Source organism: Chelonoidis abingdonii, chromosome 9 (assembly GCF_003597395.2).
Source record: "Chelonoidis abingdonii isolate Lonesome George chromosome 9, CheloAbing_2.0, whole genome shotgun sequence".
Lineage (NCBI taxonomy): Eukaryota > Metazoa > Chordata > Testudines > Testudinidae > Chelonoidis > Chelonoidis abingdonii.
The window spans coordinates 77,062,013-77,076,127 of NC_133777.1; the positions used below are offsets into that span (position 1 = coordinate 77,062,013).

At 39.7% G+C, this 14,115-nt stretch overlaps 1 protein-coding gene across 2 annotated transcripts in view; it reads right to left on the reverse strand.

Annotated features, from left to right (window-relative positions):
• IGF1R (insulin like growth factor 1 receptor) overlaps positions 1 to 14,115 on the reverse strand; it is a 273,472-nt gene that overhangs the window by 25,423 nt on the left and 233,934 nt on the right. For both annotated transcript variants that reach the window (XM_032783031.2, XM_075069704.1), the window contains 6 exons: positions 12,131 to 12,298; positions 11,714 to 11,918; positions 5,545 to 5,831; positions 3,738 to 3,874; positions 2,337 to 2,496; positions 1,094 to 1,199 (listed from right to left, as the gene is read on the reverse strand). In XM_032783031.2, the coding sequence (XP_032638922.1) occupies positions 1,094 to 1,199; positions 2,337 to 2,496; positions 3,738 to 3,874; positions 5,545 to 5,831; positions 11,714 to 11,918; positions 12,131 to 12,298 (1,063 nt within the window). The remainder of the gene's footprint in view (positions 1 to 1,093; positions 1,200 to 2,336; positions 2,497 to 3,737; positions 3,875 to 5,544; positions 5,832 to 11,713; positions 11,919 to 12,130; positions 12,299 to 14,115) is intronic.

Sequence of the window (14,115 nt, forward strand, 5' to 3'; positions counted from 1 at the left end):
TGCTTCCCAACCTGCAGGAGATAAGGTGGGTTTGGGATATTCTTTATTTTAGGAAACATGCTACATGCAACCTGTTTCATGGTCCAGTTCTGGCAGATTAATAAACTATCATCAAGGCTCTGTAAACGTGACCAAACATTTCATTCCCTGGGCTGGAGCAGACTTGGGATGAGCTGGCAAGGTTTGTACAAGAGAAAGGTTGGGTGAGAGAGGGGTGTTAATCAGCAAACGTATAATGCCAGAATAAACAGTGCCACTAAAAACTATCGATCTAGTACAGATAGAGATTTGGTAAATGGTATGTGTAAAGTGAAGGTAAGCATTTTCAGTAAATGCAAGCAGTCGTTGACTTTACAGTGTTCGATTTATGATGAGCGGCACTTATGACGTTTCTGAATGGACACCCTGATTCAACTTACGGCAATTGGTTTCGACTTTATGACGCTCGGTCCCGCAATAGAGTAGATTGCGGTTCCGAGTTACAACTTACGAAGCAATTTTCAGGAACCAATTGTGTCGTAAGTCCGAGGAGTGCCTCTATATCTGAGGTGGGAGAAGGGATTAACGTAAATCTCTACATGCAAAAAACTGCCAAACCTTATTTAAACGTTGGTGCAAATTCTAAATTTTCCTTTTCTTCATTAAAAAATGTTCAACGGTTATGAAGAGGCTACCGAGATGTGAAATACCAAGTATGTTCATTTGGATTGACTATAATCTGTCCAGCGAATAAGGTTTTGTGGTTTCCAAAGTGATTCAAATTGTTGGCTAAACCAGAGTCTATACCGTTCTATTTTTGCTATCATTGTCCCAATGGAGATACATCCCCAAAAGACCATCCCCTCCCCCACTTTCCCTCCTCTCAAGCTGAGCATGGTAATGAAAAGCCTCTCCACAGCTCCCTTAGCAGACAGATGCTCATTAGTAACTTCAAACATCATCTCCTGATAAGAGAAAAAATTGCTTTATAGTCTATCCTGTATGGTCCTCCAAACAACACTTTGGTTTCAAATTCAAAAACTTTCCCTTTGGGCATTGAGTTCAAAATGAACATTTCCTCCCAGTTTATTCACGAGCATATGCAAGATCTCACCTCTTTTTGTTAAAGACGTACAGCATTATTAGCAAACCTCCAATGACTAGCAGCACCGCAATGGGAAGCACAATTATCAAGTGCAGGAAATTCCCATAGTCTGCCGCTGAAATAGACAAGAAAACAAAATTCTTACGTTGCTACAGAATTTCTACCACCACGAGCATTTTCAGCCCACACAAGATATTGCCATAGTGCAGAATGAGAAAATTCAGTTTGTCTGAAGTGTAGAAATTTCTTCAGAAAGAGTCCCTAACAATAAATGACTAGAGAATCAGAAATCTGAGAAAGAGGACAGCATTAAGATTGTAAAAGAGCAGTGTTCTGTTTAATTGAGTTTTGATTTGACTAGGTACGTTTATGGTCTGATGTTCTTCTTTAAATGATTAATGCATGCTTATCCTTTTAAATCTATATATACACATCTATACATAAAGACAGCATGCACACAAATATTTTGTTTCTCCGATTTCATCTCAAAATTCTATCAAAATTTATTTTATTACAAATGGGAGAAGAGGATATATGGGTATTTTGCCTGGCTATATTGAGGGAAATAAATGTATCTGCTCTGCAAATAAGCAGAAACAAAAATACGATGTGCAGATGTAGAAGAATAAGATGAGATGTCTATGGTAGCCATAAAAGCACTGGGTGGAACTTGTTTACCAATTTGTTTCTGTGTAAAACAATTGCTTCATTTCCAGTATCACTATCCCTTCTTGCATCAACATGTTGATCTTCTGTCAAAATGCCACTTGAGTTCCATAGTAAGAAAAAAAACAGCTAAAAACAAAGCTCCATGCAAATAAACTTGGCTTCCTGTATCACAATAATGCACGCGACAGGTATTCCATATTACCACATGGGTTCCAGATTCCAATTCATAATACTGCTGCATGATTATTCCTAGCAGTACATTTTCACCCAAGAATAGTATACTACAGGGACAACATTTACTATTATTAATGTGCAGACACACTAACCTATACATGTTTTTACACATGCAAAAGAGAACAGGATCTAGCCTCAAAAGGTACTTTCCATTCATATGCACTTTCCAATGAAGAGAACGCAGACCAGATCCCAAAGAAACATACACAACTGAGGAAGTATATAGAGAACTTAGGAAGGATGTTCAAAGTCCCAGTCATGCATGCAAACAACAGGAATAAGTGAGATAACTCAGGAAGTAAGTTAGTAACCACAGATAGTTTGACGCAACCTATAAAATTCCTCTTACGTTTGGGTTGTACATAGAAAGACACTGGTTCAGTCCATGATCCATTTCCAGCTAGAGAGGTGGCCTGAACTCTGGCAGAATAGTTTCCAGGGTTTAGATGAGTTAGTTTGGCTCCTCCAAACTTCCTGTATTCCTGTCTAGAAACACATTTCGGTTTCTCCTGAAAGAAGAAGAATGGCTTGTACTACATGTAAATATTTTTATACTTGTAATTGTCAGGAACTCAATAAGGTCACAGATTTTGCTGGGCTTTGCATCACATTCATGATTTAAACTTGTTTCTTCAACTAAAATCAGAACAGTTCTCCCTTTGTGCAATTTAAGGATATTCGGAATCCAACAATGGTAAAAGAAAATAAAACAAGGGAAGGATTGTAACATATTGGCTAGAAATAGAGACAGAGTCGGGATTCCTTGTTTCTATTTCAAGTACCGCCACAGCTGCTAGACAAGTCACTTAAATCTTTACCCACCCGTAAATTTGGCATAATACTTAGGAAATTGTCTCAAGAGATATGTTGCAAGACTCAGTATCTACAAATCCTCGGATGAATGCTGCTGCTAACAGCACTACTAAAATAAAGGGAAAACTTGTTGCTATACAATGACCGCCCTTACAAATTTGCTTATTTTGCTTTAGCAAATAGCAAATAGTTACATCAATACTGACCACTGTGCTGCATCTGTACTATTCAGTATTCAAATCTGTTCATAACAATATCAAAGTCTACCCTAAAAAGCAAAGCACCTTTATTTTTTTCAAAAGTATTCAGCTTAATGGGAGAACTAAAAAGGGGGAAATTTGTGATAGCTTGGGAAGAATACAAAATTTAGTTGTATTTTAAGTATTAAATCCTAAAGGTCCTTTTTATTTTCTTTAAAATGAGTGATCTCATTAATAAAGCATCTCCAAGACACATGGATCCAAAAGCACTCTACAAACTTTACACAAACAAAAATCACCTTCCCACTTAGAAAATGTGGGCTCATCCAGAATGAAATCAAGTAATTTTTTTTTTTTAAACAATGCTCACCAACATTTACTAATGTTGGAGATGAATTTAGCATGGGCACTGGAAGGTAATGCTCTGAGTCTTGTGAAACGTAGCACAAGAGCTTCAATAACCACACGTGCCCAGGACCTCAGCTTTAAGTCGCTGAGACCCTTATACTGTGTTAAGCCGTTCAATAAATACCGATTCAAAAAACAAAACCAAAAAAAAAATAAAGGCTACTGTATTCACACCAGGGTATTTCAATGGGACTTCCATCCAAGTATTGACTCAGTCTGATCCTCTACTGCTGGTCAGAGTTGACCATACAAAGGACAAACTACAGGTGAGATTGGTTCCAACAGAACCCCTCCTCCCTCAAACAAACATGTCTTTGATCAATCCTCACCTCTCCGTGCTGCCCATATTTGATTTCATACATCAGTATCAATCCATTAGGGTTTACAGGTTCTGACCATTTCAGATAGATGGCATTATCTTCTTTGCCTTCCCACGTTACTGTTCCTGGAATGTTATCTGCTCCTTCTACAAAATAATTGCAAGAGTTGATGTAACGCAAACAGCATTGTAGCCTGTCTGAATCTGAGACAACTGCTGGGCGAAGCTAGGTGAAGAGATCAAAAAACAAAATTCCTAACTACTCCAGAGGCGCCAGAACAGCACAATAAATATTGTTCAAATCCTTGGAGAGCAAAGAGTAAGCACTTGAAGGCTTGTTGGAGAGATTAGACTTGAACAATACTGTTACAGATGATGCAGTGCATAGGCCTAAAAACATCAGGACACAGTAAGTAAGTGATCTAATACAAAGTACGGGATGAAGAACTTAGTATATTAGTGACTGGTTCTTTCTTCAGACCTCCACAGTACTCTCCATGGTAGTGAATGAAAGTCATTCTGATCTAATGGCTGTAGAAGCAGCCAAAGTAGCAGCATTAGGTGTTGCATCTCTGCAGAGGTACTTGCAGTATAGTGTTCATGTCACAGGTTGCACAGACAGAGGCTTGTCAGATAAACAGACACAAGTTGGGGTCTGCACGGAGGTCAAAACGGGTTCCATTGTCACAGCGTCTGGATTGTCACTGTAGGGGCAGTATCTGCAGTGTGTGCAGTCACAGCTTATAATAGAGAGACATCAGTGCTCTTTCCCTTATCCCCAGCGCTTTTGGTTTTGGAAATTATTCAGCAGGCTGCCTGGGGACTATGAATACTGGTCCAGTCAAGCAATATATGCACTAGGTTCAAAAGCCCACATGATCACAAAGGTCCTCAATTCTGAGAATTCACAGGTTAAGAATTTAGGAATGTTTTTTTCCTTTCCCCTGAGCTCATGGTTCTCCTACTTACTTGAAATAATCAATACTTCTGCATTGGACAGACAATGGTTGGCTCTGGATTATGATAGCATTTCCTTCCAGAAAGCAAAACCACTACCATTTTGGATCAAAAAGAAACCAGACATCTGGAGTTATGACTGCATATGGGTTTATACTGAAATAACGTCTTTCCTTCTCAGTAGATGAGCAATCTGTATAAGTTCAAGCCTTACTACAGTGATTGCAAACAGTTGCGAGAGTACCCAGTATTCCTTATTTGAGATAGGCTAGTTGTGTGCGATTGGTCATGAAAAATGACACAATATTGTTTCCAGTCCCAGATTGGAGGAGTGCACTAGCATTCTGTGGCAGAGGAAACATTTTGTTTTCATGGCAAAACACTCACACAAGTAAAACTTAAACATCTGTGACCAGGCCAAAGTGAACTGATTAGAAACTGTGAACAAATACCCATGGACTACAGGATATCAGGAAAGCTATACTCAATCCTCCTGCCTCAGGGTGTCCTAGGGGCTCAGGAAATCATTTCCACTCCTCCCTGCACCTGTCGATAGATTTGCAGAGTTATCTGGGCAGACAATGGGGATTATTTGCCTTCCTCTGCAGCAGTGAGCAGTACCAAGGCTGGACCCTGGAGTTCATGGACTAATAGAAGGTGTTGATCCAGTAAGATAACATTTTACATAACTCTCACATTAAAAACAATGTTTATTTTTTGCACCCAAAAAAAAAAAAAACCCTTAAAAAACCCTATTATTTTATATTTGGTTTTCAAAGCTGTCTCTCCCTGTGTGTATCTAAGATGCATGTTACCGCCCAGAAAATGAAATGTAAAGTTTGAAACTCTGGAGATCGTACCTGCAGGCATGGTTCTTGCGAAGACAAAGTTGGAAGCACTGCACCCAAGTTTCTCTGCTTCATGGTTGCAGCTGTGAATATCAATACGGTAAAGAGTAAAAGGCTGGAGGTGGGAGATGAGCGTCCTTTCCCGGCCCTCCACTTTGCTCTCATAGAATGGATATTCCATCTCACTCTCCTCCACATCAGACACATTGGCAAAGTGATCTGGCACTGTTGTGTTCTTGTTCCTACTGGCAAGGGTGGTGTTTGCAATTCGGAACACATCCCTGCGCTTCCGGTCCGGTCTGCAGAGAACGAAGGGCAATATGTGGAAACAGGTCGTTTTAATGTATTAAACTTCTCAACTGACCATCAGGGAAGGCAGAGAAAATTTATGTCAGAAAATACGTATCTAATCAGCCTATAGACAGACAGAATATACAAATGAAAGAATAAGGAAGCCACTAGATGGATTTCATTCTTTATCTGAATCTACTGTATGTTCTGCACATTCCATTTCTGACTGCTTTGGAAACAGACCCGAGCTATCTAAGGTTCAAGTTCTAACCCAAGATAAATATGCACAACCTTCCACTGTGCAGGCCCCACTGAGGTCAGTGTTTTGAATGGCAAAAATGTGCCCAAGGTTGTTACATGAGCAAACCGGATCCATATTTAATGATGGTGATGCTGAAGCCTGCTTTAGAGGCTCAGAATAAAATCAGATGGTATGGGTCTAAAAGCTCCCCCGACAAAAATCTGAAAGGATACGAATTGTACAACTCCAAGGTCCAGTTCTTAATTTTCTGGTTAGGATGAAAGCAATTAAAGGCTGCTTAATTTACTATGTTGAGGAAGTGAACCAGGGATAAACTAAAAACTGTGGAAGATAACAGCTGTGCCCTTACAGACGTCATTTCCCCACCATTTCTCAAACCTATCTGTAATGAGGTCTCTAACTGACCAACCTTATGATTTGAGAAATATCAGCACCATCTAGTGCAGGTGTGCAGTGAAATGAGGCCACTAAGCAGCTTTGCAAATCAGCAAGCCAAGGAGCATCTCAACACAGAATGAGAGCTAAAGTTAACCAGTGTACACTAGTGGCTTGATTTTCTTGCATTGTTCTGTGTTGTACTAGCAACAATCAGTCACTAGACATGTTTGGCTTTTGAGAGAAGTCTGTTAACAGCTTCTTCATTTTGTAAGAGAAGTGGTGGGCAAAGGAATATGAGCATTCTATTAGCACAACAGAGGACGTCTAAAAGATATAGAAAATAGTAAGTACGTGTCTCAGAAATGGGAGCTTTTTAATTTTGTCTGTAAAGTGTATGCGCACCTATGGAACTATGGAAATAAAACAAACATTTGTAGTAATCTATGTATTGAATTTAAAAAAGTGATTTAGTGCAACGATCCTGCAGTTTCTGTTGTTTCACATTTTAGAATTGGCAGTGCAGACAGGCCATTTTTTGTCAGTATAGTTGTCAACATGGAGACACGATGTACACAATGGAATGAATCTAGCTGCCACACATCACCATTTCACATCAGAGGTGTCACATGTTCTTCAGTTTGAGATTTGGGTCTTTGTTCTACACAGGAACGCAGACCACGTAAACAGGATGACCGTTTCCAAATGCTCCAATCCTAATCCATCAAGTGTTCTTGATTTAGATTTGAATTAACAGAACACCGAAAGAATGAGGTGGCGGAGAGAGAAATCAGGGAAGAATCTACACCAGAAATATTTCCTTCATTGTACCACACCTCACATTATACCACTTACACAATGATCATCTATTACTAGGTCAGTGCTGGGGCTATATCAAATTACTACAATGAGGCAATGATTTCAACACATTCCCAATCAAGGAGGAGGAGGCATTAAGAGCTGAAGAAGTGCCCCGTCAATTAGGAAACATATTAGATCAGAGAAATAGCTCACTATGAAATAAATAGTCTGAGAACATTCAGCCATATCAAAGAGTTCATCAGAGCTACGTGCCAAACAACTGTGGGAACATTTGGTTTTGAAACCTATTGGCAGAGGCTGGATGAAATTTTTAAGGAGTTTACTAAGGCCAAGCTTACAGCAGCAAAGCTGTGTCTCTAGAAGAGCACTCGTGTAACCACAATATGCTGACAGGAGAGAGCTCTTGCGTCAACATAATAAAACCAGCTCAACGAGCGCTTATGCTAGCAAAACCTGTGGGTCTTGGCAAGTGTTCTTTTCACACCCCTGAGCGATAAACGTTTTGCCGACACAAGTACTAGTGTACACATGGCCTTAGATTCTCCCAAACCCTAATGACTCTCAGGTTGCATATACGTGACTCTCACAAGGCAGGTAAACCGTAGCACAAGTATCAACTAATAAATATGATGACAAAGAAAGGACTACCTGTCTTATTAAGCAACACACCTCATGGGATTAACTCAACTCAGGGCTTGTCTATACAACCAAAGGCAAACTGAGGGGCAAATCTACCTCGCACTAGCCTGCCATGTGCTAAATTGCTGCATGGACACTGCTGCCGTGCTCTAGAGATTCCCTAGTGTGCTCTGACCTACTCCCATTTCAAAGCTGAGTAGATCATGGCACACCAGGTAACTCTTAGTGCGAGGTGGCAGCACGTGCCACGTGGTGACGTAATGCATGGCAGGTTGGTGCAGGGTAGTTTTACATCCCACTTTGCTGTGAACGAAGTGTTGGTAGAGACAAGTCTACACCATGAAATGGGAGAATTTCATAGCAAACAAAAGTCCACACACTGTCTCTTTGACAACGAGTATCACTGGAGAAGTCAGTAGGCCTGTTTGCTGTGCTTTGGTAGAGTCATTGTTCATCTCTTTATTCTACTGCAGAGAATAAACCTTTGGACCAGCATAAAAGAACAAGTATGCCCGCTCTTGAATTAAGAGAACATGTGCATTTGTGATAAAAAGCAGTGAGACTGGAAATAAAAATAAACTACAAAGTCATGTGTTGATGCAAGAACACATCCTGACAACCAAACAACCAGAAGGAATGACCTTACCTACCACCACATTTACAGGATGTGTTAAGATTTGCTCTTTGACAGTCTCTAAAAAATTTAAAGCACGGTCCTACATTTACTTTGAAAAAGAGAATAAAAAGCACAGAACATGTGGGCGAAAAAATACAGTCACATTAGGGAAAGACAGAGACCCAAATATTAACCACAAAACAAACAACTAAAATACTGAGGGATTTGACATCAATAACTTTCTGTCAAGAAGCTGCCGACTTTGCTGGAACACCCAAATGAGGAAAAAAATAGTACCCAAGAAACTAGACAGCCAAAAATAAAGGAAAGTCTTGGGGGAAAAGGCAAGTAAATCCATCTATTTTCTGACATAGGGAGGAGGGGATAACAAACAATGAGAAAATAAAATCACTAAAAAAAAAAAAGGAGATCTTTAAAAGAAATGGGTATGTCAGTGCAAAATGTAATAACCTTCTTAGGGTGTGTCTACACTACTGTCATTACAGCAGCACAACGATGCTGCAGCTCTGCCACTGTAGTGCCATAGCACAGGCGCTTCCTAAATTGATGGAAGGGATTTTTCCATTGATGTAGGTAATCCACTTCTCCAAGAAGCCTACCTAGGTCAATGGAAAAATTCTTCTGTCAACATCGTCAATCTAGACAGGGATTATGTTGACCTTCCTAGGGTGCTAAAGGTGTGACATTTTTTCACAGCCCAGAGCATTGTAGCTATGTTAATTTAATTTTTAAGTGCAGCCCAGGTCTCTGACTATGTGCTAATTGTTAAGTTACAGCTACTCAGATGCTGAAAGTTACTCGGTTACCACTAGAAAACAAAAGGGAAGCTGCAGAGTAATGGCTCTTGCAATGCTGTAAGCAATAAAAATGATCCTGTCTTGGCCCTACCCTTCCTGCTGCAATGCTGTACACTCAGCCCTTTAGAAATCACAAACAGGCCAGGGCAGGATGATGTAACGACACAGATGTATTGGTTTTTAAGCAGCCTGAAAACCGCAGGTCAGAGCCTTTTATTTACGTGCTGTGCTTCTTTCATAACATCCCAAAGACAGGCAAGACCCAGGTAGAAAGCTGGAAACATAATACACTTCTAATGAGGCTTGTGTTGACACATGAATTAACTTCCCCCTCAGGGAAAGAAAAGAAAAAAAATAGACATCTGCAAGTAAGAAGTTGCTCAGATTTGTCCTATGGAGAAATCTCACCAGGTCATAATCTCACATTTCCCTGACATGCAGACTTCTTAAAGTCACTTAACTAACTCAGCTATTTACAAGTCTTATATCTTATCTGATCCTGCTGTTAAATCACTGAAAAGAAAAATATACCCATTATGAAAGCAAGCTGAGTAGGGGGAAAACTGTAAAACATTCAAGGCATTCTTTATGAATTGCTCCCATTTAAGTTTTAAAACAGTGTAAATCTACAGCATGTAAAAGATTGCTAGTAATTTGTTCCTGCCTCTGTTCAAGGTTTATTTTTCTCTTTTTTTTTTAAATTAGTCCAAGAAAATTTACCATCAGACAAAATGAATGTCATGTTTCAAATGCCTGAAAGTTTTGGTTAAATGGAAAAATACTTTTCCTCCACAAAACTAATATCATGTCACTTTAGGCAATTTATAACATGCATGTGGTTTCCAAACCTGTCGTGCAGTAGGCCAAAGTCCGAATTTGTTTATATCATAAGGTGTTGCTCAGGATTAACACAACCACTGGTTATTTCAGGATCTGGTCTGCTAACTTATCAGCAATGCACACAAAACTGGAGTAAATCAACAGCAGTTCAGGACAACAACTAGACACTTCCACCAAGAAGCAATATTATTTGTACTGAGGTAGTGCACAGAGGTCTCAATCAGGGTCAGTGACCCACAGCAATAGCTGCTGTATAACCCCCAGGTAAACATGGTCCCTTCCCTGAAGTCCTTACATCAGTGATACTCAGACTGAGGCTCCTTACTGTGTCTCTCTGCAGCACATGATATTAAAACATTGTGTGATTTAATTATTAACCAATCTAAGTTATTAACCAATCAGGAGGCTTTTACTATGTTATTAACCAACTGCAGACTAGTTGGTCAGTCATTTTGCTGTGAGAGAGCCAAATTAAACAATGAATTCACACTACTGTGGCTCTTTTGAGTAATGCTGATCGGTAATTTGGCTCCTCACTGCCTTACACAGTCTAAGAGTGTCTTAAATAAGATCTTTACAAGTTAAGGAGAAGTTTTTTGTTCTCAAACTTATCACTCAGTCTTGTTTTTTCATGAAGACCACACCTGAACCCTTTCCCAAGCCCCATTTAATGCCAACTCCACCTATTCCTCTCCAGCCAAGAGAGGCAATGGGCCTACATGAATGATCAAAGCTGAAAGCTGATTGCTTACATAGTAGTGTTACCACTACACACAGTATGCTGGCCTTGTGATCCAATTATCTTAAGTAAAAACAGCTTACAAAAGAGGTAATTTAGAAACTCAAGCATCCCAACCACTGATGAATTCAATAATACCTGCTCCATGATGCCATATAAAACGGAGCTTAATGGATATGTTTCTACTTAACATATAAGCAGCACCCTTTATCATGAAAGAGTGTGTACATTTAATTCTTGGTTACAGTCAAAGCCCAGGAAACCAAGACACACTCCTTAATTAGTGCAGAGACATAAATTAGAAAGGACAACCATTTCAAATTCGGCAAGGCCCAATACTCCTTTAATTTCCAAACCAGATACATCTTGAAGATGTGTTACCTATGCATTTAAAAGGCCATTTAGAGAAAAAAAACACAACATGTTTGAAGCCAGTTCTCTGCCGCAGGTTGATCATCCTTGAAACCCTTACAGGTGAAGAACTGTTACATGACCTTTGATTCCACAAAGAAGCAACCACAAAGAAGGTCCTTGAACAATGTAGGTAAGGACTATTATGATTAGTTAAAATAGGGAGAGAGAGCTAAAAAATCAGTGAAGAAAAGAAGCTATGAAACAGAAAGACTGTAGATCACCTCTCTCCTTACATGAGGCAGTGTTTATGTGCTTATGGTCCGATTAAAAAAAAATGCTTTCATGTGTATATACCAAGGGCCCCAGGAAATGATATTACCGCTAGTCCCCACCTATAAAGACAGCAAAGATTCAGCTTCTATTACCTGGGCACAAAGATGGAGTTATGGAGGAAGTCCTCAAAGACTTTCCGGTACTCTGCCTCCTCCTTCTCAGCTTGCTTCTCTGCCTCTGTCTTGGGGCAAGCACAGCAAGGTCCTTTTTCTCCCTCACTCCCCTCTGGCTTGGTGGGTTCGGTGGCTTCTTCTGTATCAATGGTCTCATCAGCATATCTCCGAATTGGAACTTTATCTTTAAAAGAAAAGACCAGATGTTGAGGTTTTTTCCCTTACCGCCAGTGGGTGTATTAACAATCCATGTTCACCCTTCCCCCATACTAGCTGTTATTCACAGAAACATCAGAGAATAGGGAGCTGCAGCTGCATTTGCCGGTCATGTGAATAATGAGGACTGACAGGTATGAATTTCAGGCATTTTCAAACAACTGCTTTCAGCTCCCTTACCTTTGGAGCAGTAGTCATGTCGGTAAAGATAACTGTCCTGAGGCTGCTGCTGCCACCGTACAATATAGTAGGACAGATTGCCATTGGGGAGAGAGGGTGGATTCCATTTCACTATTAACTGAGAGGAAGTATTAGATGCTGAAATAACATCCAGTGGGATAGATGGTACTAGGAGGGGAAAAGGAACAGAAAAAAAAAATAGGCATTTTTACACACAACTCATTGAAATATAAAAAGCTGAGAAAAAATGCCTCAATTAACTGTTTTGTACATCACTCTGAAAAACAGTTCGTCCCACCTCAAGGGAATGAAGAACGCTGCTGACTCCTCTTGGCTAACAGATGTGAATGTTTTAAAAGCCACCTCCCTACAGCAGTGATCTGATGTACTCAACAACTTTCCTTCATGTCTAAGGGCCAAGTTTTGCAATCTTTAAACCAACAAAGCTTCCACTAATTTCCAACGGGAATACTGCTTGAATAATGACCACAGAACTTGGCCTGAAGTATGGAACCATGCCCTGGTAGACTATTTAATGACATTCTGATTTCCTTACTCCATGTAATCCAGAAAGTTTCAATTTATGACTAGCACTGTCCCGTATTTTTTAGTTGCTGCTTTCTAAATAAAAGCAATTGTTTATGCAAAGAAAATTTAGAATGCCAATTTGGGAAATTATGAATGGCATTATGTTGAGAGAGAGAAATGTAGGGGCGTGGAGTAAACAAACCACAGCAGCAAACCCTGCAGCAAACCCCGCAAACCCTGTGTGATGAATTTCCGTATGAAATAATATCCAAAAACATACACAGACATTTCTTGAGAGGTCTGATGAGAGTGAGGTTCTAACTGGACTTGCCACCTCTAAATATTTTAGAGAGTTTATATGGTCTTGGACAGGCAAATCACACTTAGCAAAATTTTGAATTATTTGATGTAATTCTCTCCTCGTTTGATTCACACCCTGAAAATAGACACATCTTGTATGTTTGCTACTATGTTATATGAATAATGGTGGCTGTTCTCAGATAGCATTTGTGTAGAATACATTGAAAAAAAACCCTCAAAATATATAGGGTGGGTTTTCTCCTGAATTTGAGCAAACAAAAAGTTGAGTTGTCTCACTCAGCGTTGCCAGAGACTTGTTGAATTTAAGGTTGAAAAACATGTCAATCTCAAATCTCTCTCTCTCTTGCCCTCACACATTTCAATGGAGAAATGGTTTAAGAGGCTCCTTATCGATAGTGCAAGAGCCCTTTTCACCAATGCAGCATCATCATCTGGGGGATATCTACAGCTTAAGGTCTCCAATGCTTGCTCCAAGCCATGCACTAGAAAACCAAGAGCTTTAAAATAAGAGCAAAATTCCAATTGCTTTAGAAGATATAGGGCAAAAAAGAGACTTCAAATCCAATAACAATGCACATAGGGTTACACGCATTTGAAACATAACAATTTGAACACAGCTGAGACTAACAGGTAGACAAGATGACCTGATGTTCAGTGCCTTCCAAAAATGAAACATTTAAAAGCAACGTGTTTGTAGATCTCAAAACTATGGTCTATTTGAAAGGCAGCCGACACTTAAAAGTAACAGCCAGCTTTTATCCTATGCACCTCCCTGAAGTATTTGGGTACCTGAGCTTTTCCCATCTTTTGTTTCAGAAATTAGTTAGCTATTTAGCTATTTAGTTTTTTCAATAAATCATCTTTGATCCCAGACTATTTATATGTCCCACTCATTTTGGAAGCTATTTGTGGTCAAAAGGTGGAGCTCAATCAAACATGTTCACCTCATGTTGTGTTGTAGTGGTCAGCATTATGACTTAAAGGCAAGTACATAACTGTGAAAAACAGATACCCTGTGTTCCTGTCCATATGGCTGACAAACAGACCCTTGTCTGCCCTCATTGCAATGTTTTCTGGGAGGAATATTACAAGTGACCTTAACTGAGACTGCAATATATTTAAACCGCACTGGGCCC